The sequence below is a fragment of the Amphibalanus amphitrite genome, unplaced genomic scaffold (genome assembly GCF_019059575.1).
Source record: "Amphibalanus amphitrite isolate SeventyFive unplaced genomic scaffold, NRLGWU_Aamphi_draft 000073F_arrow, whole genome shotgun sequence".
Taxonomy (NCBI): Eukaryota; Metazoa; Arthropoda; class Thecostraca; order Balanomorpha; family Balanidae; genus Amphibalanus; species Amphibalanus amphitrite.
Window position 1 is genome coordinate 431,234 of NW_024881569.1, and position 27,593 is coordinate 458,826.

The window sequence follows — 27,593 nt, forward strand, 5'->3', positions numbered from 1 at the left end:
GCCACACACCGGGCTACTGTGCCTGTTCCCCGCTACTGGGCGAGAGTTAGTGCTGACCTCCGCTACTGACATCCTGTGCCCCCTGCTACGGGCGGCCGGCGGGAGGTGCTAGCCCCCGCCGCTGACCGGACCCCTGTGTTTAGTCCCTGCTATACCGGGCGGCCGGCAGACGGTGCTAATTATCGCCGGCCTTTCGCCCGGCCGTGGCGGCGCCGAGAAGCCATCGGCGCGACACAATGCCTGCCACTGGCCGCTCCTTTCTAATGCAAATTACCGGCGCGGGGCGTCAAAGGTGGCAGCGAGATGGGCTCAGCGGCTGAGCATCCCACCGTATCCGGATCAGCCCGTGCCGGCGACACCGGTTCTTACACGGCATCAAATGAGCGGTTTGCTCTTACACGAGACGACGAAGAGTTCTTGGAGAATCGCTTGGTCCTTTTGACAGGACGTTCATGGCTCAAAAAGGCACATCTCACGGTTCACCACACATTAAGCATTTTTGTCTGAATATGTGGTAGGTATAAAGTAGCCGTTTTCACGAAGGAATAGCGGGCACCTAATATATACCAGTATAACGCCTTTTGGGGCGACTAACGGAGCGAGCGAGAGGGTGGGCCTTGCACGTGCGAAATTGCGAGGGGTACCTCCAACTGACTTGTGCACGGCACCCTACTAACTGGTCTCTAGCGATGTGCCAAATTTGGGCACAATCGGCCCAGCCGTTCTCGAGATCTGGAAGCGGCACCCTGCACGTGCGCACGTGCAAAATGGGTCCCAACTGACTTGTGCACGCTACCTATTAACCGGTCCCTAACCGTGCACCAAATTTGAGCACAATCGGTCCAGCCGTTCCCGAGATCTGGAAACGACCCCCGCACGTGCGCACGTGCAGCAGCACCCCAACTCTGGCACATGTATATGCAGTGCCTAGTGGGTGCCTACCTACATGCCAACTTTCAGCGCAATCGGCCAAGTAGTTACCGAGATATTGCAACAATTACAAAACTGACACCTCTTCGTTTTGCACGTGGCACGTGCATAAGGGGTCACCCCCATGCATCGGGAATAGTCCAATACTTGGTAGAAGGAATGAAGCTACCCTACAAAAATTACCGCGTGTAAATCGGTCAAGTGGTTGCTGAGATATAAGCCTCGCAAAAGCGTGACCACGGCCGGCCGGCCGGCCGGCCGCTCATACTCAGAAATTTCCGTTAATCTAAGGAAAGACTACGCTCGCTTCGCTCGCTCCGTAACCAGTTTGGTCCTTTAATACCTCAGGAATTTTAGTACTTTCTTTTTTTGCCTCAGGAATTTTAGTAGTTTTATATAGTAAGCTTTCCACCCTTCGAATAAGAGACCCGTTAGTTTTGCTGTTTTTCTACTAAATATTACATTAATTTATTTTAACTAAGGGTTTATCACTCAGGTAAACCTAAAGCGTAAGCACGTTTATGAAATTATCAAGTCTATATAATGCTAGTACAACGATTAGGAAATATACTGAGCTGCCAGCTGCGGGTGACCGAGCTCTCCCAATTCCACGCTGGCTTGGCTTTGGAGCCGCAGCAGACGGCGGAAGTCAATGCCACTGCTAAGGCGGCGGCGGATTTGACGCCCCCGGGCACCACCATGGCTGACCGAGCTCTCCCAATTCCACGCTGGCTTGGCTTTGGAGCAGCAGCAGACGGCGGAGGTCTAGGTCACTGCTAAGGCGGCGGCGGATTTGTTGCGCCCGGTCACCACCAGGGCGCGCGCAGCATCGGGCCGGTGAAACAGAAGACGCGTTTACATAGGGTTTGTTGCAAGCTTATATCTCCGTCCGTGATGTTGCAAAAGATGCCAATGGTGCTGAACAATTTACAAAATGATCCCCTCTAAATATTTGAAGACCACTGCATCGAAATTATCGCCAAATTAACGAGCTAGAGCCTCGTCAAATATGCTAGGTAAACCGGGTTAGAAGCCGGGTATCTAGTTGCCAGGCTGATTTGATCCCTCATAGTCGAAAGGTAGGCTACTTGGACCAAAAATTGACTTGTTTGTAAATAAATAAGCGATTTGATGGCGAAAATTGCCTGGATTACAACTTCTAAAAATATTTTGAAGGAACAAGACGAACGAATTTTGAAGGAACAGTTGTAAAGATTCTAAGGCCTTAAAGGGTTGGTACTTTCGAGGCATCAAATAGGTTCCAGCGCGAAAGTCCCGTCGTGAAAACGGCCAGTGTGGCATATTTATCATTGTGTGGAAGTTTTTTTTCATGAAAATTTTTATTTCAAAATAAAGAGTAAGTTGTAAAGATTCTAAGGCCTTAAAGGGTTGGTACTTTACAGGCATCAAATAGGTTCCTGCGCGAAAGTCCCGCCGTGAAAACGGCCAGTGTGGCATATTTATCATTGTGTGGAAGTTTTTTCATGAAAATTTTTATTTCAAAATAGCTTCATGTTTACCTACTTATGGAAACACATAATTTGCAACCTTCCAAAGAATAGGATGGAAGTTCAAAGATTTCCTACTTTCTAGTATTTAATTTTGCTCCATGCATTTTGATCACATGTAAATGCATGCGGATGACAGGAGTGCCTTATTGCTCCAATCGTTGTTGCTCTAATTCGGGAAACCTTAGTGAAGTTATTTACAGTACAACATTGCATAATAATACAGTGTTTATTCATGAATTTTTGCCCATTAGAACAGTGTAAACCACGTCAAAGCTTTGATCGTTGATGCTCAGCAATATAATTTTCCTAGCAAGACTAAAATATCACAACTGAAATGCGTAGCCTGGGAGTTCGGTATTCGCGAGGTTCCGACACTGTTAGCGGCGTGGAACTATGCTAAAGTCAAGAGCAAAAGGCCAACTACAATGCCATTAAGTCGAATGGTCGGTGGGCTGCTAGCGTATGGGACCTTTCTGATAATTTGTATAGGAGTCATACACACATCCTTGCATGGAAGTCCAGATGCTAGCTTACAACAGCTTACAACTATTGCACGTAAGTTGTGAATAACCCATGCAATCTATTGTAAGCTACACAATACACACGGCGTAGCGCTTTTGCTACTAGGCTAACTGAAATCAAGACCGATGGTATATTTTAAAACGGCATTAGATATCTCCCTACCACACCGTGCCTTTCTGGATGGCCTCATCTGTTCACCCGCGGCTCGCAAAAACCTCGCGCAGGTGTATGTCGCCCAGCGCGCCCTGGCCGGTCGGGTCATGAACCCCCGCGGGCCTGCGCGCGGGTGCGCCGCCCACCCTCCGCCGTCGACCGTCCGTCGTCCACGGCGCGTCGTCGCCGGAGGCGGCAGTGCTGGTACGGCCGTGCCCGTCGGCGCGATGGCCCGCTCGGTCCGAGTGACGCTGCTGCTGGCGCTGCACATCTCGGCACGATCGGCCGCCGACCGGTACGGCGACGACGGCCGCAACTCACACAGTAACGGTGAGCGGGTGTGAGAGGCTAGGGTGGCTATGGTGAGATAGGTTAGACGAGGGACACAGCAACGGTCAGACAGGGAAAGACGGAGACGGGAATGGTGATACAGGGTAAAGGCCTGGCTACACTATGCGTTTTCTGCGTGCATTTTTCGCGAGTTTTCGTTTTTTTACGTAATATCGTTCAAAAAAATCGATATGACGTTTTATGGTATGTTTTTTATGTTAAATTTTAGCCAATGTAAAAGTTATATGAACTTTTATATATACTTAACATAAACATTATATTAATTATAGCCTTTTCTAATGTATGTCCGCAACGATGTTACGCAAAACACGCAAACCCGCAAAACAAAACGCACGCAGAAAATGCATAGTGTAGCCAGGCCTTAAGAAGGAGATTCCCAGCTACGGTGAGAGCGGGGGAAACGGATAGAGCTAATGTGAGATAGGTTGGACGGAGGACACAGCAACGGTGAGACAGGAGCAGGCCGAGACACAACTGCCGCAACTCACGCAGCAACGGTGAGAATGGGAGAAAGCGGAGACGGGAATGGTGAGAAAGACGAAACGGGACAGGAATGGTGAGAGCTAGGAGACGGCGACAAAGGAACGGTGAGAAAGGACGAGAAATAGACAACAACAATGGCAACGGGTGTAACGGAGATATAAACGGTGAGAACCGGAAAAGCGGAGACGGGAAGAGTGAAAACGGAGACGGAGACGCCAACGGTGAGAATGGAGAGGTGGAAACATAGGAATGGTGAGAACGGGTGGGACGGACACAGCCGAGCAGTGAGGCGTTGCAAGAGGTCAGACGCAGAAACACATGAACGGCGAGCTATAAGGACATGGCAGAGACAGCGAAGGTAAGACAGAAGGGATTTACGAGTACTCACGGTTAGAAGATTAGTACGAAGATACACATCCGACGGAGGCATGCATCTGACGCGCAGGGATTGTTGAAGCATTTTGTCCCTGCTGTAATCTCATTGCAACAGCGTCACGATGTTTTGACACAGTGAAATAAGACGGAACTGAATACTAGATTATCGAGCGGCCTTAGTCCCCATGGTGGCGTGCATGCGGATGCTGGCTAGATGCACTGTGGGGTTGCGAGAAGATATTGGATTAATTGGGAGAAGTAAGAGACAAGAATGCATGCAATGTGATCGGTATGAGAGGATTGACTTTCTTTGAGAGGGGTATGGGAGATAGAGGGAGAGAGAGAGAGAGAGAGAGAGAGAGAGAGAGAGAGAGAGAGAGAGAGAGAGAGAGAGAGAGAGAGAGAGAGAGAGTGAGAGAGAGAGAGAGAGGGAGAAAGAGAGGCGCGAATTAATTAATCGTAAACTCCACTCTGGGATAATTGATGCGGCTCTAAATCTCGCCGGCTGTCTGGCGATATGTGAGACGCGGCCGATCGTGCCAATAGTTCAATCGGCACAGTAAGCTATCGGTAAATATATCACCGCGCCATTGAGACAAATTGCAGATACCGCGCGTCATGCTGGTGTCTAGGATGAAATGGAGGGCCCCAATGTGCGTCCGTTGCGCACACGTTCAGTTGGTTGGTGCAAATAAAATTGCAGGGTGAGAACACCGAGTGTATTTTCATCTGCATGACAAACCAGTGAAGCATGAATGTGACTGCTTGAACAGCCAAGCTCATCGAAATAAGTGTGACGTGTTGTACGAAATGACATTTTTTGTAAGTGCCACTAGATTCCAAGCGGCAATATTTGTTCCAATTACATATACGAGTAATGTACGGTAACAACACGACTGAATTAGATAGCAACGCCTTTTTAATGGCTACCTTCAATTTTACATTAAATGCATGCCATAAATAGTATAAGGATGTCATTGCACTACAGTGAAACACAGCTTAATAATTTAAGTGCTGGGCTTATTTAGTACGCACTGAAAGAATAATTGTTGGTTTGAAACACTTCTATTTGCAAGGCCTGTGCCACCCTCACTCGGTAATGAAGCATTGAAAGATCTCCGGAAATCCTTTAAATCTCCACGCCGTTGAGTCTCACCATACGCACACAGTCAGAGCAGATAAGTTTGCTCTGAAATAGAGATTATGCCGCGAAGAAAGATCATAAAATAATTGCCGGCTCATCACAAGAATCAACAGACTTGCACAGACTTAACACTTCCTCCCAGGATTGAAATCAACTATTTTAACTGCAGCCCATGAAAGAAACTATCACTTCATCTTCAGCCAATTGTCAAGCCTAATGTGCATAAGAGGTTAGTGACGTTGTTAGCAAGCGAGACGAATATCTTCATCTTCACAAAGGCACTTATTTTCTGCACTGGCGCCTGTGAGCGTCACGTTTGTCGGCCGATTAGCCGCACATTGAGTGTCGCGGAGGCCGGCCCGGCGCTGGACTGCCGTCGTAACTTAGCTCGAACCATTAGCTGACAGAAATCGTCACCGGCTGCTGTCGGTTATGTCCGCGATAAGGCGTTTCCCTCAGTATCATGTATGATAGAGAGGTAGACATTTTCTCCGACTTAGAGGAGAGTAAGGTCATTATTACAGTCAGGGTAGGTGCTGATATGCATTTATAAAGAAACGGCTTCATAAATTATTCACTACTTTTTTGGAATAGTTGCGCTGCGTTAATTCCCTGTCATCTCAGCTTCAAAACGTCGGTGCCTGCTCTGATCTGAGCGGTACATGCGTGCTGAGAGTCCGGTTCACCGTTCAGGCCAGTCTGGTGCTCGCTTTTCGTTCCGGATGTGAATAATCTGGAGCTGTCGACCTCACCTCTAATAGCAATAAAAGATTCAATGGATACAGGTCGTCCCCTACGTAGGAATATGGTATATTTTCAGGCGAGTAGGTATAGGCTTTTCATTTGGCAACTGCTTGGGTGACACGCTTTTATGTAAAGACAGAAGGTTAAACATTCTTTGATAAGCAATAATAAGATTTTCAAGAGTCTTTATCCCTTGCATGACTATATATTCATGCTTCCCATGTGTAATATTCGATGCTATGTAAAACAAGCAATATAAGAATCCAAGCGTTGCGAGTGCGTACTTACTTATCTAGATTTAAAATGTATCACTCTTTCGTGTTTTTGTCATTCCACTGAAGAAGGTCCAGCACCGAAAATATATTTTGGATTTGTTTTTAGCTTATTTTAGTTATGAACAAAAGGTTACCTTTCCATCTGATTTCCATTATAATTATAATCATGCTAAAAAAACGTTTCACACCATTCAATCAATAAAAAAATAACGTAAATTTTGCATCCTTCATCTGAAGGGTGGGGTGAGGGAGGGGGGGGGGCTATTGTTATCTTTAAACTCACAATGCATGCAGCGACCTATGATAGAAATGAAAACATTTAAGAATGAGATGTTTGGAAGTCAGCTTTCCAGAGCATTTGTTTTTCATTCATGGCAACCATGCTATTCCGGCTTCCGCAAAAAATGAATGAGCTCACCATGTCATAATGACCTGCGTAATACGGTACACTCTGATTATTAGATATCAAAAGGCCGATTCATTGCCAAACGCGATCAGAAAGTCCCGGAGATTGGCTGATTGATAGTAAATAAGCACAGAGAAGCCATTTTACGTCATTCAAATCAATGAGTGTTTGCAGGAATACAAATTTGGATGCAACATGATTTATCTATGTTTCGATCTGCTCCTTATTGGAACATGGGATCAGTTGCCAAGGAAGATGGCAAGAAAAGAGACAAAATCATTTCCGGTGATAACAGCACGTATTCTGAGCCGAATGGCCATACGTGCCCTGCGCACAAATATTACTGTCAATGTGTGCAGACTTCTCAGAAAGATCCAGCATTCATTGCTTCACAAGTGTCTATTTGCTATAAGGACGCTGCCCCTCGCTTCATTTGCTAACCCAGTTTTTAACACGGTACGTAAAACGTGTGCCATACGACGGTAGTCAGCTTCTGCACAATGCAGCGTGAACTAAAGACGTCGTGTGGGCGACACAGATATAAACAACGTACCCTATCATGCTGAGGACAAGGTGACAGTTTCAACATACCTGCCACCCACGCGGACTTGGTTGTAACAAAAATACCAGCAGCACTACTCGTGAGTATGTAGCACGTATGTAGCGCCGTTAATGTCAGCTGTTGGTAATTCGGATGGAACCATGCTATTGAATTGATAACTAACTGGCTATGTGAGGCTGGAGCAATTGCGCACAAACTTGCTCGGGAAGTATCAGACGAATAAAGTTACGGAATTGTCGAGTGAATGTGACCTACACCAATGGAAGGTATCCGTTTCTAAGCATGTAGGCTGTCTTATTTAACCATATATCGTTCGCCTTTAAACCGATGATAGATCGTTCCACTGCCCAACACTGACCCTCGCGCTTTGTGGGTATGTGCAGCCTCACCAACGACGGACAGAACGCCACCGTGGCCCACAACTTCTAGCGTCAGTATTGAGTCACCAGCGAACCACCGCCGTCCTATGAAGTCGCCAATGACGGATCTTTTGTCGTCACCAGATATCTCCAGCTCAATAGCAAATGTTGGAGTCCGACAATCATCACTCATCACAGCTGTCACTGCGCAAAGAAAACTGCACCCTGACATTTAACTACGCCAACTGTCATCCGCAGGTCATTATGCAACCCCATTTGGTCATTCAAACAAATCATCCTGCAACTTTCTGGTTCAGCGTAGCTGCGCCGACATCCAATGTTTCTGTTCGTGGAAGTCAGCTGTCCTGGTCATATCTCGCACCGTTCCGGCTGACAGAAAATCTACATTCGAGCTCTATTAACTTTTCTGTGAAAATCCCCTGACGGTCTTAGCGAACGCCTCTCGGTTCGTATCAGTCACTGTGATCAGGTAGTGCGAATGACGAACCACGCTATACGAATGCACGAGTGCCTACATTGAAAATACGCCAATGGATTATGTGTGGGCATAAAAGACACCCATGCAGTTTTGGACTGGAATTAATTGATTTCTTAGCTGAGACTTCAAAGGAATGCAGAGAAGCTCGTACTGCACAAGCTATTTGTGTGATTTTCACATTTCAAATCTGCAATTATTAGAACGCTCTTAGAACTTATATTTTATCTTCATTCGTCTTAACACAGAACCCTTTGCATTGCCAATGTGCGTAACCGAAGATTTGTTGTCAATAGTTAAAACACTATTCGTACAACTGTGTTTTTCTATTGAAAAACAAATCTGAGTTCCCTGACAATTTGGCAAAAGCTGCCTGAGATCAGCATCATTGGCCCTTCTTTATTACGAGTGTCTGCATTTCCCTCCTGGCATGCACGCCACCTGATTGCATCCCGCTGCACACAGCCAGGTAGCACAAACTAGAGCCAAGTGTGCGGTGCTCCGGCGGGCAGCCTCGCAGTCGGCCACCGCTGTCTCTGGCTGGTTTATGGCCCAACTCCGCGACAGTCGCAGAGACAGAGGTGACGTCCCAGCAACGGGAAAACACCGCTCTTGGAATCAGCGATAAACACGTCAACGCACGCCGCGCGGCCCGAGTTTGGTGCGAGAGAGCGCCGCACTGTGTGTGTTACCGGTGGTGAGGGAGGGCCCTCACAATTTCTAGTGGGCAGGTGTATACCTAGTTTGAAACAGTAGCACATCACTACTTACCGTTGTTATATGGACCAAAACGGTCGATCAACAATTATCTAAATAAGTAGAAAAACTTGTAATCTGTTAGGGTTCCGGGGTCTTCCTTTTTACGTTCAATGTTTTCGTGGCTAGGTAATTATAACACGTACCGGTACATATGCAATTGTCAGAAAGGTCTGTGATAAATAATGGAAGTAAATAAAGCCGGCACCGATATGACTTACGGCTACCTCCGCCAGTTTACTGCTCATCTCCATGCTTCAGTACCTTCTCAGCCAGTCCAATTTGCCGGTGCCCCGGGGCGGTTGACCGGAGTCAGGTCGGGGAGGTGCGACACCCTCTGATTGGTCCTCGGCGAACGATCTTCAGTACTGCTGTCGGCTAAGTGGATGCCGTCACCGGCAGTCGCGTATTACCGTCGCCACTTACAGAAGCGCCTCTTAGGCGGGCCAATCGGCCCGGCGGTGCACCAAACGGCGCCCATCACCGGTTCAAAGGCCCTCCGGCTGGTGGTCCCGAGGCCGGGAGATGAACGTTCGCTGAGGAGAGGCGGGTATTCTGACCCGGACACGGAGACAGCGAACCGGACACGGACACGGAGACTGCGCCAGAAGAATGTGAGACAAAAGACCAACGTCCTTGGTTTGCAGAAGGCAGGGGATCGGAATCAGCGACGGTGAAGACATAGACTATATAGACACGAGGGACATCAAAAGCGATTACGTGGAGTTTTGTGACGTTACTATTTGAGTTCACCAGTTTTTTTTTTTCGCTGCACGGGATCGACCTCGTACTTAGGGGAAAGTGGGGTAAGACGGTCAGGGTAGGTAAGACGGGCACCCCTTCTGCAGACCAAACCAATAGCGCTACGAGCAAGAAAAGTTAGGACCAGAATTGCCTTTCCCACTACACACCACCATTCAAGTCTGGTGAATTTGTGTTCAGTCGATAATCTTTTATTTTGATTTCTTTAAAACACTCATTTCATTGAAAACATCCATAATGTATTGTGCAAGCTTTTGTGTACAGCACTATAGAGTTAAAAACTCGCAATCACTTGTGGTACACTCATATGCCAACAGTGTTCATTTACGGCGGATTTGCTTTGTCTGCATCAAATTGTCCACAGCGAAAAATCGTGCTGAACTTCTGACATTGAGTTTGGGGTAAGACGGGCAACTATGAACCCAATGGGTCTGTAATGGTGAAAATATTTTTGTTGCTGTAGGAAAAAAGAAGCATTTCTAATAAGAATATGTTCGATTCCGATACTCACAGACATGTTAGCAATATTCCTTCGGCACAGTTTATTCTCGAATAATGAATGTGAAAAACGGTTCTACATGGCTTCTGAACTAGGGCCTATATAGGAGCATACGCCTTCTGCACGAATCTCGTATACTGCCATTTCCGAAGCACTTGAGACCAACGAGCGACTGTATAAATGCGGCTAATCTCGGGCATTTGTTGCGAGCTGCGCTGATCGGTGAAAGAAGCTGGCCGTCTTGCCCTACCCATGTGACCGTCTTACCCCATGGGGTGGGGTAAGACGGGTTTTTGCAAGGTTTTGCAAAAATAGCTGCAGTTTATTTGTTGAATCAGGTCTAAGTCTCATCTTCTGGCAAATGAAAGTAAAATGTCTGAAAAAGGTTTTCACCCAGTTTCCCGTTTCTATGATGTTTCTAACCGGCCGAAAAATGGCTCCAAAGTTAAGGTGCCCGTCTTACCCCACTTTCCCCTACCTCGAGTTTACACACGCAATAAAAAAAAAACAAACAAAAGAAAAAGTTGCGTAGGCACACGTTTTTTAATGTCTTTTAGTTTCACTGTTGCCAGCTGCAGCCGTCTTTACTTATTTTTCCGTTACGTTTACTGCTGTGGATCTGTTTCAGAAATTGAATACGGCATTGAGACGGAGGAGGGCGATCCTACCTTTGTCAAGTGGATCGGAAACGTCACGGCACCCGTAGGAAAGGATGTCACCCTGCAGTGCTCCGTGCAGAACGTCGGAAACTATAAGGTCAGTCCCAGGGCCAGGAGCCAGGAGCGTAAATGCCAGGAGCCAGGAGCGTAAATGCCTCTTGCGTAAGTCATCGCTGTTCTCTTAATTTCACGACAGAATGTGATGATGCCGTTGAACTGTGCATCTGGGCTGGCTCGATCGATCATTTCATGGTGCATCTCTCGAGCATTACTGCGAGTGGCTGTCGTAGCTGTCTCATCGTTTCTATCATTCTGTTCGCCGGAGCCGACCAAACGGATGGACGGACGAGTACGTTCAGCGGCGGCACTGCGGGGTGTCTGGCCCTCCGCCAAAAGTCACCCCAACTGCTGACACCGGTTCCAATCCGTTATAAAGCCCGTATCCACCGATTTACGGCGACGCACTGAAGCTCTTTCAATTAGACGTCAGAAACGAGGTTAGACGCCGCGCGTTCCGATTCGGAGCCGAGAACAAGGCGGCGGTTACGGCGCTCATCCGATCGGTCTCTGCCACTCTCAGTGGTCCAGGGTGGGACAAATGAGCACCAATGTGAAACGCTCCTCCCATCACTATGAAACACATGGTGACAGACAGATGATTGCGCTGTATTTGCCTCGTTAATATCAGCGTCAGGAGGTCGGCTGCGCAAGTGCGCAGCGAAAATCGGTGCAGCAAAATGTCACGCAATGCGTGAATGGAACTTTATGAAACATTGCCAACAAATATTTTAAAAGCTCATCCTATCTGCACACAGGAAGCTCCTCTACAGTATTATTGTTCGTCTTCCATCCCGTCTACATTCAGCTCTGAAATAGACCTTCCACCTTCCATCGTCCGCCGTCCACCGTCCGCCGTCTGCCGTCTGCCGTCAACCGTCCACAGTCCGCCGTCAACCGTCCACAGTCCACCGTCCACCGTCCACCGTCCCCTCCTTTCCCCGTCTCGGCAGAATCGCCGCCGGAGCGGGGGTCGCCGTCTTCCACAGTTTACTGAGCTTTTCCGAGCATGTATAGATCATTGTGCTGCCAATATCGGGCCTGATCTACAGCTGGTAGCGTTGTCCGATTGAAAAATAGCGACACCTCGCCGTCATCGGTCTGGGAGCTGTAGCAGCCGCCGGCGGCGCCGGCGCGCCGGCTCCCTTCCCCAGTCGTGACACGTAGCTCCGACCATTGTGGCCGCCACCCATTTATCTTACGGCTAAGTGAAAGAGCATATGTGCACCCACTTAAGATCCGGGCAGGCGCGAGAAAAGCGTCCGTCGGGATGGGAAGCCGGCACGACAGGGCCGGCGCCAGGAGCGGTGCTGGTAGTACTACAAATGGCGATGTGTAGGCGGCGTTAGCAGTTCATGGCGAGGATGGACCTTTACGGTGGAGTAGGGTTCGGTTTTACTGACAGCATCTATGATCCCCACCGTCGCCGCTGTCGCCACCGCTGGCAGCTCCGATCGGCCGGCCGCCTCCCCCCGACCACCGCCGTCGCGTCGGCCTGCTCCGTTTGCCGCCTGTCTGCCCGGCGAAGAGCCACGAGACACTCTGAGCTCAGTAATGTGCATATGAGCGAGCCCTTTATCCGGCGACTCGTGTCGACGACCACCGACCGAGCGCGCCGATCGCAGCGACCGTAACAATTTTCGAACCGTTCTGACAATCTATGGTGCGCTATCCTGACGGAGAGCCCGTATTTTCAGACTATTAAACCACTATGTCAGAAATGGTCGAGAATTTTGATAGGTCCAACATAGCTCGCTATCAAGGCTACAGATCCGTTTTATTTCATGCTCGAGATATTCGGGGAAAGAATCAACATTTGAAGAATTCGTCTATTTCACACTCCAGAGGATGCACAAGTGATACCGGCGCGGCGGGAGCCGAGGCGAAACGACTGCTATTTTAGTTCCCTTCTCGCCCGTGCTCCAGCTTTCTCTTTTTCACGCTTGATGCATCTTCCTCTCCTCTTCCTTCAGTTTTCTCTCGTCTGCTCTCATTTGTTTAGGTTTGTTTTTCGTTTTTTGTGTTAGGAGATAATTGACTTATTTGTTTACACATCCCTCTGTCTTTTTCACACTCACCTTCATACCCTACCTCTCGCATAGCTTTTCCTTTCCTTTTGTTCTGTCGCTTCCTCTTTGGGCTCGTCGAGTAATCGGGCCGTTAGAATCGGCACAGGATCAGCTGTTCTGAGGGTGGTGGTCAAAACTGTCGCCGAGACTGGTGGGTCAGAGACATGAAACATTGACTCGGCTCTAAAAATGGGTGCAACAGGTGTCACAATGACAAATGGGGGCATTTAAAGGAACCCTACCACCTTCAAAAAGTTAACGAATTGGTATAAATGTCATGTACCGTGGTTCAGAAAGAACAAAAATGAATACCTACCAAATTTCACAGAAAAATATTCGCCGGTTTTTGAGATATTAGGCTTTAATTTTTGTTTACTTTTTGGAATCTCCCCTGTTCCTATGACGTCAGTTGGAACCAAAAATTTGGCATCCTAAAAGTGCGGCAGATGTTGCGCGCAAAGCAGTAGGTATATACCACCACAACAACAATTGTCTTTTAGTATCAGATTAAAAAATCGCTAGATTTACGCTGACGTTACAAAGTCAGAAGGGGCATTCAAATGCATTAGTCCCTCTGAATCCAAGAACTGTAACTTTGAAATTTAATATTTTCGATTTAAGGCATTCCTCGATGTTGTGAGTGACGGAATCGGAAATTGTGGGCCAAGGACCCCAATTTGTCTATCTCAACTCAAATTTAATGGTAAGGTGGGATGGTCACTTTAACGCAGGGAGATCAAACTGAGACAGAGTGAAAATAAAGAAAACACTTGTGAAAGTTTCCGTATAAAGCGGCAAGGTGTTCGCGGGTGTCTCAAAACGGGCTTTGGAGCACCTTTAAAGTGATATTTAATTAACTGAATGGCATGTATCAAAGCCGCGCCAGCGGGGGAGGGACGCTGTGTCCGCGGCTGAAAGAAGTTAGGAAAGCTTAGCGACATACATAGTTTGGCAAGGGCGAATGTCATGTGCAATTCTCAACGGGGCACTGCATCCGGCGAGCGAGACATCTGCCAGGAATTGCCCAGCAGGACGATTTGTTTTCGCAAGATCGTACCGCTCCATTTTGAAAAGTTAGGACACTTTCAAATTGTGAACCAAGAGCGGCAATAGAATTAAGCAGTGTTTGTTCACAAACATTCCAGCACCAAACCTTACTGATGTATTTGCTGCAGAACGAACAGAGACTTTCAGCAAAATGTAAACGCCTTTCTGACAAACTTTACGATGAGATAAATGATTTATATGTATTGTAAGGAAGGTTTCACAAAGATCATTTTAACATATTATGTTGCATGCTATTAATTTGGCATATCACAGTGGAAAATTTGGAAGATAAAATTCTCACCACAATTGTTTGCTCCACTTAGCTTTGGCGTTTACTGAATGCCAACCAAGTACACTGTCAAACGTTACAAGAGATTTGCTTGTTGCTCTCTAAAAGCAGTGAGAAGCGATGCGATAAGCACCGGTGAGTTAAATTACATGTCAAACAACTCTATTTAAATGGGAGCCCATTACATAAAGTCACTTTCTGGCGAGAGCTTTAAGCGTCCCTTACGAGCCCAGTTGCGTTCTCCGTGCTGTGGGACGAGTGTCGGATGTTACCATTCAGCACACGGTGGCACCGGCCGGCTGGTGCCTCTGCGCGCTCTCGACGGCGGCCGGCCACCGCTGCCTGCACGCCCCGGCCTGGACCACCCGACCGGCCGGCTCTAATTCTTTCTGGGAGTCGAATGGTCGGACGGGTTATTGGATTCTTGACTCGCCTGGCAATTCCAGTCGGCTACAGATGTAAAACCCCTTTTCAATTTGAGGCGCAAGACTTTACGGCTATGGGAAAACCGGAAAGCAATTTGACATGCCAATGAGTTCAGGTGTCCTGGGCATGCCGTTGAGAGCAATGGCGATGGTGCTAGGTGACCGACGGAATTAAGGCGATGAAACCATCAATTGCGACCAACTTTGAGGGGATCTCATGGAATGTGCCCAATATGTAGGCTATGGGGAAACATTGTCCCGTATATTTTGTGAATGCTCGTCCACCGGTAAAAATTTAGGCATTTCAAGGGTGACCCACGACGGTTCATTGCTGAGCCGGGCTTTCCCTATACGAAGACAGCCACCAGAACCCTATCGTATTATTTCTTCTTTTTCATAACGAGATTTATCACCGACGATTAAAGGTCATTCATTGAAAGTACCCCCCTCTCTAGGCTCCAGCAAAATACCTTTTGTGAAAAAAATCAAATAACTAAGTACATGCACCTTGTATCTCTCTCTCTCTCTCTCTCTCTCTCTCTCTCTCTCTCTCTCTCTCTCTCTCTCTCTCTCTCTCTCTTTCTCTCTCTCTCTCTCTCTCTCTCTCTCTCTCTCTCTCTCTCTCTCTCTCTTTCTCTGCAGTATCGGACTAACATAGCACCCCTCTCTCGCTGCCGTACAGGTCGGCTGGATGAAGTCGGATACGGGCACCATCCTGACGGTGCACGACCAGGTGGTGACGACCAACCCACGAATCAGCGTCAGCCACGACATGCAGCACACCTGGAGTATCCACATTCGCCAGCTGAAGGCGTCCGACCACGGCTGCTACATGTGCCAGCTCAACGCCAAACCAATGCGCAGTCAAATGGGATGCGTGGATGTGCAAGGTGAGTCTGGTGAGCTGTCTTTGTCTTTGAGTTGACCGAAAACTAGGTTCTTGGTGCTTTGTCATGGCTAGATAGTCAACTAGCCGTTAAGGTTAATTTTCTGATTCATTTCTTGACGTCTTTTTTGTAAATGTAAATATTTTAGCTCCATCACCAAAACTATCCAAATAGCGCGTGTGATTTAAATGCTAACATTTTTTTTCTGATATAATATCAGAATTATCGGCGGTTCGTTTGTCTCCGCCTGGCGACCGACCGGTCAGCCGTCCGAGCTGGCCGGTCAAAGCAGCCCGTCCGATCAAAGTACACGCCGAGGCCCGCTGGCTTTAATATCGCGCCAATAGAACATCTGCATGGGTGGATCGGCAATCGAGCCTGCCAGTTCATATGCCGACGGCCGCTAAATTCTGACCGGTTCCAAGAATCACAATATAGTGAGGGCGGATCTGTGTGCCGGCCCAACTGTCGATGCTATCGGAATAAACGTACACCGACACAGAAGTTTCGCGGAACAAAAACGCCGCCCACTAACGCCACCGGCTGAGGCCGTCCCTGCTCTTTCCGAGCCATCATCGGAGCGGCTTTTTTGCGCTCGATTTCCTGCGCCCCAAGCCGGCCCCATTTTCATACGTCATCCGGCGACGCGGCGCCGGCCGACCACCGCCGTTTCCGTTCCTTCCGTTCCTCTTCGCGCGTCTCTGCGCGTCTCCAGCGTCTCCGTTGACTCCGGGCGTCTCCGTTGTCTAGTGCCGCGACCGATCGCTTCCCCTGCCCCAGTGGTGTTGGACCGTGGCGCGACAGGCGGTCGGGGGTCCGTTATGAAGTGACGGCCGGCACGTGCGACAGATGCAATTTGAATGGTCCGCCGGTCGAGGGTGATCGGACCGAGCTCAGCGTGGCTCGCAGACGCTCGGTTGAGAGGCGGAAGCGACGGGTGAAATCCTGTATTAGGTGGCGGGCTGGACCAGAGGAGGCTGTGGCTGGACGCCGACAGACGCAGGGCTGGTTCATAAATGGCCCTTGACAAGCTCGAGTGTGATATATGAAACTAATGCACTTCGACGTTTGAGACCAGAGGTGGTCTGGTGTCACCGGCCCCACCATGCACCCCAGTCTTCATGATTCGTACGACAATAAGCAAAACAACTTTTATAGTTTACTGTATCATATGTATTTCTATAATTCAGTAATTGTAAATTTTGCCACATATTGCATACAAATAAAGTGCTTTCTTTCAAAGTTCTACACACAAACAGTTCAAGTAAGTAAGGGTCAACTCAGCGGCTCGGCAATCAATCTATTGAGAATGGAAGCGCAAACATCTGCCTCACCCTACCCCGCGAACTAATGAATGAGTCAGAGAACCATTGGCAGGCTTCATTACGGCTCATAAATGACCCTTGACAAACTCGAGCAATAAGCGACTAATAGCCTATCGCCACTAACGGGCTCTTGACGGCACTCGAATATCCAATAGAAGGGCTCATATGGTGGTAACATGATGGAGTTACATGCCTGCTGGAGATGACAGAAGTTGACGCCCTCTGGGCAGGCAGACTCACTGTCAGCATGAAGCTATTATGTAATTAACCGTCTGACCACCCGAACATCGAGTCACTCAAATGAGGCGGCGTTAGCAGTGGACGAGCAATTCCAGAACAGCGGGCTGATATGATAAAATCATATCGCATACACTGCATAGAGTGGAAGTGGCAGATAGCGAGCTCCTTTTGCTGCCCAATGCCCATGTGAGCTGACCTCAGAAAGTTTCGTCCGGCAGTAGGTGGGCTCGTATGAATAAGTCGTGCAGACCACAGGCCCCTGTGACATCGCCCCTGCACCGCGCCGGTCCGCCTAGCGAATCGTCCTCAGAAGGTCGATGGCATTGTGGCGACGAGCAAACAGCCTCGCCGCGAGCCCCCATTGATGACCGGAGCTGCTTTTGATGGAGTTAGTGAGCTTTGCTGACATTTAGCATCTACAAACAGAAAAGAACACAGAACAACTACTAATGGCCACGGACTTGTATGCTCAAACATCCATAATGAAACGACCAGAATGAAGTGTGGTGTAGTTATGCCTAGATGCCTAGATGGTAACAGGTAAATCAAACACTTGTCATATGTGGTCAGAGAGTGATGTGTCTAGTTACTCCATGGGGTGCACTATTTGCTTGGTAATAGACAAACAACACTTGTCTTGCTTCATTTTCTTGAAGGTGCATAAGCTCTGTTCGTTATATCAGGTATGTGAACCAAACAAGGGCAGCTGTTCAAAAGGGAGATACAGGGTTGGGCAGATAAATTGGGACAAAATACATATTTGCATTTGGAACGCCGTAGCTTAGAAATTTGTAAACATAGGCATTTCAAATTTGGATCACATATTGTCACACCAATTTCACACATTTTCACCAAATATGGTCACCGTGGTCCACCTGCATCAGTTCTTATCGGTGCCTGGACTGGCCGCACGCGCGGCGAGATCTTCCGTCTGAAATGGCTCGTAATTGTAGCCAACTGGCACTGCTGAGGCTCACCACAGTCACATGGGGACGTTCGTTAGATTCACCCGCAAATACGCCCCAGCAACCAGAACTTGTGCGGGCTGAGGTTTACTGAGGAAGGGGGCATTTTCCCTTGGGTACAGTTTGCGGGATCCTCCGTTTCAGGAGATTTTGTATTTAATTTACTGTATGCCGGGGAGCTGACTCCTCGAAGAGCATCACTCCATGCAGGATGTTGCCTTCTTTCATCTTGTTGATTCGAACTGCCGGAATAATGGTTAGGTACCTTGTAATGGCGAACCCCCTCCCGATTCCGTAAAATAAGGGGGCCCCATGTGACCGTCAGAAGTCACCGGGTGGAATGCCATCACCGATGTCTGCTGCATGCTTTTTGGAACTAAGATCACGTCTTCTGGGCTGGTTGCGATGTTACATGGTGTTTGCGGTTGTTCATATGTTCGGTTATGGGGATACCATCGTCGAAAAAGACCTGCACGTGCTTGCTCGCTTCTCCAAGCCCTTCAAGAGGAAACAATCTTTTTAACGTCACAGCTGCTTCAACATCTATGTTGACAGGTTGATATGCATCAATGCATAAGAGTGCATGTTTGAGGTGCTGGTATATCGCTTTCTCATGGCGCGGCTACCTTCGTTGTAAGCTCGCGCCACTGTTTTCGCGAGGATCCTCTGATTTAACTGAATTTTGCCTTTTAGCCTCCCTGGAAAACCGGGGGAGCGGCCGGTGTCAATGCAATAGGTATGTAAGGATGAGTCAATATCATCTCTTCCTCCAACGTTTACGTCTGTTCGATACACACTACTTTCAGCCATTTGATGGAGCATAATTAGAGTAGGGGAAGCCGGGGGAAGCCCGGGCGCGGGGGAAGCCCGGCCACCCCGTTTCCGGCTAAATTATTCACAATAAAATGCTTAACTGTTTGTCCTTTCAGCGTGGCAGCTAAGGTAACGCCAGCAAAAAAGTTAAGGCTGACAAAAATTGCATATTGTTAAAGTTATAGCGCAAAAATGATATTTTAAGGGTTTTTAGCTAAAAAGTGAGATATCTTGCACTGTTAATGTTATACCATACAGTACTAATATTTATACGAATGTTATGTAAGGACCGTTTAAGTGTTTGTAGTGAGGGGTGACGAGGCAGGCTGGCTTAAGTATGACATTTTTTCGAATATCGCTGTTCTAAAATAAAAATTAGCACATTGGGGTAACCCCGGGCGAGTGGCCAAGCTTACCCCCAACCGAGAGCAATGCCACTAAACCACTGTTTTCCATGAGATAATAGGTACTGAGCAGGTTTGGTTTACACCTAGATCAAAGATAAATTTCGAAAATAAACATGTTATCATAGACAAAGCCAGTCATGTCACTTAAGGTCAACTAGGGTCAAACTACGTTTTTGCAGATAACGCGACAGACAATGGAGCTAGAGCTTCAAAAATGGTGTCGTTGTGTTCTTCTTCATCAGCCGAGTCGAATGATATGCAATATGATGCATTAAGGTAAAAAGAAAAAGAAATTTTAAGGAATTTTGAAATACACATTTTTTGTCAATTTTGCATCACGATTTTCATCGACCTGTACTGTATATGTAGTAGACGCTAGCTAAATACCAGTAGTGACATAAACTCTAAGATGTCCAGAGCTAATCAGTACCTTAATATTTCACTTTCCGTTAATATTTGGAAAACACATAATGGTTTCATCAACTCGTTGTAAAGCGCTGGGGAGGTGGCCGGCGTTACCCCTATGCCGGGCTTACCCCAGAAAAATCAACACTTTTTTAAAACTCGATTTTCTCAACCTTATACTTATTCCACGAAACCGAATTTTTGGGAAAACACGGCCAATGAACTTAGCTAGCTAGCAGGATATCAACATTTTATACAGCACGTATGGTATGTAATAACCAGTAAAACGCCTTTTGGGCGAAGAACGAGCGAGCGAGATAGTGAGCCCTGCACGTGCGCAAGGGCGAGAGGGTACTTCCAACGGGCTTGTGCAAAGCACCCTTCTAACCGGTCGCTAGCGGTGTGCCAAATTTGAACGCAATCGGCCCAGCCGTTCCTGAGATCTGGAAGCGGCATTTTGCACGTGCGCACGTGCAAGCGGGGTCCAAACTGACTTTTGCACGGCACCCTACTAACTGGTCCCCAACCGTGTACCAAATTTGAGCGCAATCGGCCCAGCCGTTCTCGAGATCTGGGAGCGCCCCCTGCACGTGCGCACGTGCAGTAGCACCCCAACCTTAACACATGCAGATGAATTATCTGATGGAGACCTAACTGTGTACCGAGTTTCAATTCAATCGGCCCAACCGTTGTGCCGTTATTGAGGTTGCAATTTTGGGGGTTCTTAAAAAATGTCCAACTTTACCACGCGCCACGTGCGGTGGTTGGCAAGAACGCATGGTGGCCATCACACCACAGAACTTTTACGTCCAAGTGACATTCAGTAAAGAAGACCGCTTGTCAATCGGATGTCCCGTTCCTAAGATATTAGCTTTTGAAGAGCGTCCCCACGGCCGGCCGGCCGGCCGGCCGGCCGGCCGCTCATACTCAGGATTTTCCCTTAATTCAGTATGAACTCGCTCGCTCGCTGCGCTCGCTCGCTCGTAAAAATGAAAAAGAGCTTACTATGCCGGGCTTCCCCCGGCTTCCCCTATTGGCACGCATGTGCGCGCGGACTAAGTTGATAGTGGCTTGCTTAAGCCCACGTTCTGTGACCAGCCGACTCAAAATTACAACACAACCTGCATAACATGGAAAGGTATTCATTAGCCTATATTTATATCAAAAATTATCTTTATCACTCAAAAAATAGTCGTTTTAGAGGAAGTTGAAATTTGTCCCAATTTATCTGCCCAACCCTGTAATGAACTTCCTTTTTTCTTAAATAAAATTTATTCGACATCCATGCTATTTTTACTGTGGTTTCTATAAAATATGAAAACTTCCTAGCACATTTTCGTATGTGAAAAATGATTTTTATTTTTGCAAAAAAAGCAGTACTTGCAGTACTTGCAACACCCACCGAAATGCGTTGTCCTTCTCTATAAAAAAAGTCGCAGTGTATGGCGCTTTTGTTTCAAACAGCGACGCTTGGTTTTTTGTTTATGTTACCGTTTGTTTATGTTGTTAGCTTGGTTGTCAGTGTCGTGTGTAGGGCGTTGGTTGTAGGTGCATAGTACCCTACAACCAACGTGTGTAGGTACTGTGGCCATTCAAATCAGATGGAACGCAGCTACGAAATTTATGTCATCCGGTACACATGTATTTCGACTCACTGGTATTCTAAGAAAGGTAATGTATTTGTATCAATATATGAAAAGAGTCTTTTGACATACTGACTAATGAAATAACTTATACCAAATTCTTCCAAAAATAAAGAGCAAGACTGTGCTCTCATTCGTTCCTTATTTAAAATGAGAAATGCTGCAACTAAATTATGTATTGTCCGGTACCTAATAATTAAAAGCATTCGTACACGTCGAAAAAACAAATGAATAAGAAAACCTTTTATTCACGAATCGACCATGAAGGCAGCAATCAATTAAAATAAAATTTTCAAATATTATGTAATTTTTACTCACCGATTTTACTTAAACCTGCAAGTACTTGCTCACCCATCACTACCAAGCGCGGAGCGCTTGAGCTACTTCAACTTTAAAAAAAAACATGGTAATTTTGTGATTTCGGCAAAATGCAATGAATTTACATTAAATTTATACATTTTTTACTAAAAAATGGTCCCAACTCCAATAAAGTGGGAAAAGGTCATAATCTCCCTTTAACAATTTGGTGGGCATACATCAAAGTAATCGAATCATTAAACTAAAAACAAAATTTACTTACAACAGATCTCTTGTTCCTCACGTATTCGCTGTATTACAAATTATCTCTAACTAAAGGGCTCTTTTTAGGCACCATGCACGACGCTCTAATATTTACGCCACACACAACACATGGTACATTCAAGCATTGGCCTCTCCAATAACTTTGACCCACAGCAGGCGAAGCCTCCATCTCCCGTATATTGCACAGTGCACACGCTTCATTAAGACACCAGCAAAACCTTGCGATAACCTACCAACAGCCTCTGATCTCGTGGCGCGCGGCCGCCCAGTGCCCCCCGACATCAACAGTGACGAGTCGAGCAGTGACCTCAGCCTGGCCGAGGGGGAGACGGCCCGACTGACCTGTACCGCTCACGGCTACCCGCGACCAAACATCACCTGGCGCAGGGAGGACTACGAGCCCATCTTCGTGCACGGAGACTACCGCAACAGGCAAAAGGGTGAGTGGATCAGCGGTCAGTAGTGAACGAACATCGCGATAAAACAGCACACAAAATTGTAAGACCGCAGCGATGTAGGATTAGGTTGCAGAATTGCACTGCATTTAGATACGATAATTGGCTAATTGGTATCTAATAGAAGGTTGAATCGAACTGTGTAGGCGAAATTGAAAATGTTTGCGTTATCGAGATTCAGAGACGTGCACAAAAACTTCTAAAAACTCTACATTTGGTGCCCCCAGTGTGATAATTCGAGTGTCGAGGTAATGTGGCTCGCTCATCCTACTTTTGTAGATGTACTAGCCAATGACAGTAACGTTGCGAATGGGTGAGAATCTACCAGCTCTGCACCCCCCCCCTCCCCCCCTAGAGTACCAGGCGAACGGCGAGACGTTGCTGCTGACCAAGATTACCCGGCGACAGATGGGCGCCTACCTCTGCATTGCCCGAAACGACGTACCGCCGGCCATCAGCAAACGGATCTTCGTCTACGTCAACTGTGAGTGCAGCGAGCAGATCCTTTGCAGTGTGATAACTCTGATACTGTTTGATTCTCGACAATATGCAGTGATATCAGGGCATAGCAGCATTTCTGAGAATGAATTGAGTGCTGAGTTTTCTACGAATTTAGAGTCAAATGGTGGTGTGTCACCATCACACTAAACGGCCGAATGGGACACTTATGAAAGAAACGGCCCCATTTCGTGCTAGTTTCGTCCACTTGGCCCAATCCGAGCCCTCTGTATCCTCATGGTGTTGTATCGGCTGTCCGGTTGATGCCGGGGTCAGTCTGTCGGTCTGCCGATCTGTGGGTACCTAGGTCAGACTGTCAGTCTGTCGGTCTATCAATCAAAAAGTCTGTCTGTCAGTCTGTTAGCAGGTATATCGGTCCGTCAGTCTGTCGGTTTGTCGGTCTGTAAGTACCTCGGTCTCTCACTGGCCAGTGACCAGGGTCGATGACCGCAATTAGACTCACACCTGACCAGTAATATTTAAAGTCACCGTGACGTTGACCGATAGCAGATCAGACTAGCAGTGACCTATGATCTTTGACTGGTCAATGGTGACTTTTGACTGGTGACTGGTGATTAGTGACCGGTGTTACTGACCGAACTGCCCTGACTGATCGGACTGAGCGTGCTGAATAGACTGACAACTGACTGAACTGATCTGACCTTCCACCTGCCCGCCCCGTGCTATAGTCCGACCGGAGATCACGGCCGTCCCGGAGCTGCTCGGAACCATCATCGGCGAGCAGGCCACGCTGCGCTGCGACATCCAGGCCTACCCCAACACCGTCAACTACTGGGTCAATAACCGCAACGAGATGCTGCTTGGAACGTGAGTAGAGAAGCTACTGATCATCATTGAAATGGGACCAGGAAATGATGGTCGTCCCAAAAATCTCACGGGGTGTGTCATAACTGAACAAGATGATGGGTCATGACAAAAGGGACAAGCGTGTTATGACATACGCGCCATGATGAGGTATATTCATCATAAAGCCGACTGCTCGTAAATTTCCATAAGTTATGTTTGAATTATTTACTCAAAGATTCCATTAGCAGTCATCAGTAAGCACCACCGTCACCTTCCAAAGCAAGAGTCGGGAGACGTATGTCGTTAATGATTCAGCAGACATAACCCTTCCGTTCACAATTTTTCGTAGAAGCGTGTAGCTCCTCTGATTGATGCACTACTTCCGCCGTACTTTTCCCGCCGTACAATTCCATTTGCCCGGGAAACAGCCATTCACTACTTCGGTCGTCAGCACGGCTCATCGGCCCACAGACAATAGCCGTGTAATATTACGACCATCTTCCATCTCATTATGACATTAGTGTCAGTGGTGCGTTTCCCTGGCGAGTGGCGATGGCGTGCGCACCCCACGTGGTGTTTATCAGGGGCTGGGGGTGCTGGTCGGACCCCCGCCCGGACAAACAGCTATCGGTCAACTGGTACCCCGTCCCCCTCGCTCCGGCCTGCCCGCTTTTTGTGGTCCCGGCGAGATGGGACGCAGCGGTCCGCGCCAGGGAGGGGCGTCATCTCTATTCTCCTCTTCCCTTCTCTCCTATCATCTTATTTTTTATCCTCTCCTCTCTTTCTCTCTCTCTCTCTCTCTCTCTTTCTTTCACTTTGCTTTTTCTCTTTTGTATCCATCCTCTCTTCTTCTCTTCTCTCCCCCCTCCCCTCTTTTCCTCACGTAGTGCGAGATCCAGTCAGTCACCACACTATGTACAGTCATTGCGACGCCACGACACATAACAACCACCACAATTCAGAAGCACACGTCAGTACGGGGCCAGAACGGTGCATAGATCGAGACCAATTTAGGCACACCGTATCGCCACAGCGCGGTGGCACGTTGTCGTCTATTCATCCTCACTCCCAGCACCGGATGCTGGCAGGACTTCAGTTTGTAGAACGGAATACGCTATTTATAGGAGACGTTAAGTAGCACGGGCTATGGTTATTTAATGTTGGGGTTCAGCATAGGAAGGTCGCGTCGACACCGTCCGCCACTCTCAGAACTCAGTTGTTTGTCGGCACACGTTTTGATTTATTTGATCTGATTTGCACGGAAAGCTCGGCTGCTGCGGCGATTTGCAAAGCAAATGTAACGGGAAACTTCTGTCCGTCTCGTATCATTCGACGTAAACTTTTATTTGGCGGCTTTTTTACATTTCAAAGGTTTTATGCTACATCTGTTTCGTATAATAGTGGGGTACAATATCACCAGTGTTCAATGTTCATGTGCTATTCACCTCACAGAAACATGTTGACGTTCAGGTCAGTATAAACATGCATTTGAATGCATATGCCGAAACTCGTGTGCGCCACTCCATCTGTCATCAAGGAGGATATTGAATTACCGTATAGGCGTCCCACTAGGCCATGATGAAAACACGAGTTTGCCGTAATATATTTTGTTTAACAAGTCATTACGATTGCCGGCCCATGCGGTCGAGCCGGCTGACCCTGCTGTAACCGAGTACCGTCCTCTCCGCCAGGCCCAAACATCTGATCTCGGACGAGCGGCACGGCTACCGGACTACTATGTGGCTGCGTATCCTGCGTGTATCCGAGGACGACATCGGCGTGTACCGCTGCGTCTCCTCTAACTCAATGGGCTCCGCCGAGGGCGAGATCCGACTGCACAAGATCTACCGGCGGCCGACGGCGGCGGGCCGCGGCCGCTCGGTGCACGGGCCGCGGCACACGGCGGCCACCGAGGTGCCACCGCCGCTGCCGGCCGCCTCCGCCGCCGGCCGGCCACCGCCGCTCCCCGCCGCGTCACTGCTCGTCACCGGCGCGTTACCCCTCGCCGCCGCCGTCAGCTGGCGTCGCTGACGGTAGCGAGGGGAAGTGGTCGGAGCGGCGCGACGGCGGGCGGTGCTTCTTTGTTTCGTCGGTGATGATGCGCGCAGTGTGATTGATAGCTTTATTTGGAGTCGACCTGATCCTTGTGAATCGTTATCGACGATGTTCACATGCAAATGCTTGTTTAAGATGCGGCCGGCGCGGTGGGCGCGCAGTGTGGCGGCAGTGCGTTAGTGCGTTGCGATGCAGGTGGCGTTTTCTACCGGCGAACTGCCGGTTTTGCCGCCGCGAAGGGGTGATTTGCATGGTCCGCGGCGGCTGGGACGGACTCACCGGTCGCTCGGCAGAGCCGGTAACGGCGAGTAGATCGGCTCAACGGAGTTCTCCTTGTAAAAAAACCAACCCGAGGATATTATCAGTCATAACTGTTGAGGCCGGCTCAGTGAGGCGGCCGATAGATGCAATTATTGATGGCCCGTGCAGATGCACGGAGCCAACCCTGAGGTTTATAGTGTGATTTGATATGGTGTTGCGAATGGGTGAAGTGTTCTATATACGAAAGGTCATTCGTAATATATCAGCAACGGTGACCTGATAATCAATGTGTTACTATACCTGCAGCGCAGCACCAAGGACAACCTTCTTTTTAAAACAGACTACAGTCAACTTTCCAATGTGTCACTTCTCACCAAACACTTCATGGCTAGCGGTGGTTTAGATACGATATCTAATATTCTATCAGCAAGTATTACCTACTTCGATATTACTATTGTCATTGATAACCTAACTTACATCGACAATTTAGCGACAACAGTGTTCATCTATTAGACTGTTCCATCTCAGAGTAGTTCATACTTCATCTGATCATTTATATTCAATAAGTTCTAAATATACGCCAAATGTACCCCCATTCTGTTAGCACATTTCACTTACAGGCTGGTTACTCAATCAAACTCTTCCATCGATATCATATAGCATCGCATCAATTTTCGCGTCGACAGTTGACAAGTTTGGGGTCGCTTGTCTGTGATTTTCCGGCATCGCTGGAAGGCGGCAGAGAGGCGACGGCGAACTCCATTACCGAAATTGGCAATATCAGCGTAAAATAAATCATACAACTCTGTCACAAAGTGTCGGTGGGTACGATCAGAGGTTGTGCCAAGTTCGATGACTGACCACAGTGATTCTTGAAGAGTTAGACCTTGTTCAAATTTAACAAAAAGCTGGTTACGATAATGCGAACACCACTGAGTAGTGAATATCCACAACAGCCCTGCATTTTGTACTGAGGCTGGGTTGTTCGTATATTGAAACAATCCATGTAGCATTCATTTTAAATTTCAATTCTCATCAAACAATTGCGCCAATAGTTCAGTTAACCTAGATTGTGATTCCTCCTTTGGTAGGTTGTAATTTCTACCAGCGTTGCAATTATGGAATCGCATGGGTAGCACACTGTGGTCTGAGTCAGATGTCTAATGATCGACATCGCTGAGTTGTCCTTTTTACATCTCTGGGTACGATTCACTTATTTTGCTCGAATGAGCAGCGGCTGATGACGTAAAAGATCGTTAGAAATAATCGAGAAACATAATTTTACTTGCATCAACTGTGTGCAAGCACGTGAAATATAATAGTAATAGATGGAGGAAACAAACATATCAGCAGTAAAAGCACGTTATGTAAGAACT

General features: G+C 47.8%; 1 protein-coding gene across 1 annotated transcript; it reads left to right on the forward strand.

Annotated features, from left to right (window-relative positions):
* Nucleotides 1-3,287: 3,287 nt before the first annotated feature.
* On the forward strand, nt 3,288-26,500 carry LOC122379172 (neurotrimin-like). The gene is made up of 7 exons (XM_043361140.1): nt 3,288-3,446; nt 10,957-11,084; nt 15,557-15,764; nt 22,411-22,581; nt 22,952-23,080; nt 23,784-23,922; nt 25,593-26,500. The coding sequence occupies exons 1-7, from the start codon at nt 3,344-3,346 to the stop codon at nt 25,930-25,932; spliced, it is 1,218 nt and encodes a 405-aa protein (XP_043217075.1). The 5' UTR covers nt 3,288-3,343; the 3' UTR covers nt 25,933-26,500.
* The last annotated feature ends 1,093 nt before the right edge of the window (nt 26,501-27,593 follow it).

Excerpts from the sequence above, each read along its gene's own strand:
- LOC122379172 (XM_043361140.1), top strand. The coding sequence starts at position 3,344 with ATGGCCCGCTCGGTCCGAGTGACGCTGCTGCTGGCGCTGCACATCTCG. Across the intron at positions 3,447-10,956 it reads CCGCAACTCACACAGTAACG|AAATTGAATACGGCATTGAG; the intron begins GTGAGCGGGTGT and ends GATCTGTTTCAG. Across the intron at positions 23,923-25,592 it reads AACGAGATGCTGCTTGGAAC|GCCCAAACATCTGATCTCGG; the intron begins GTGAGTAGAGAA and ends CCTCTCCGCCAG.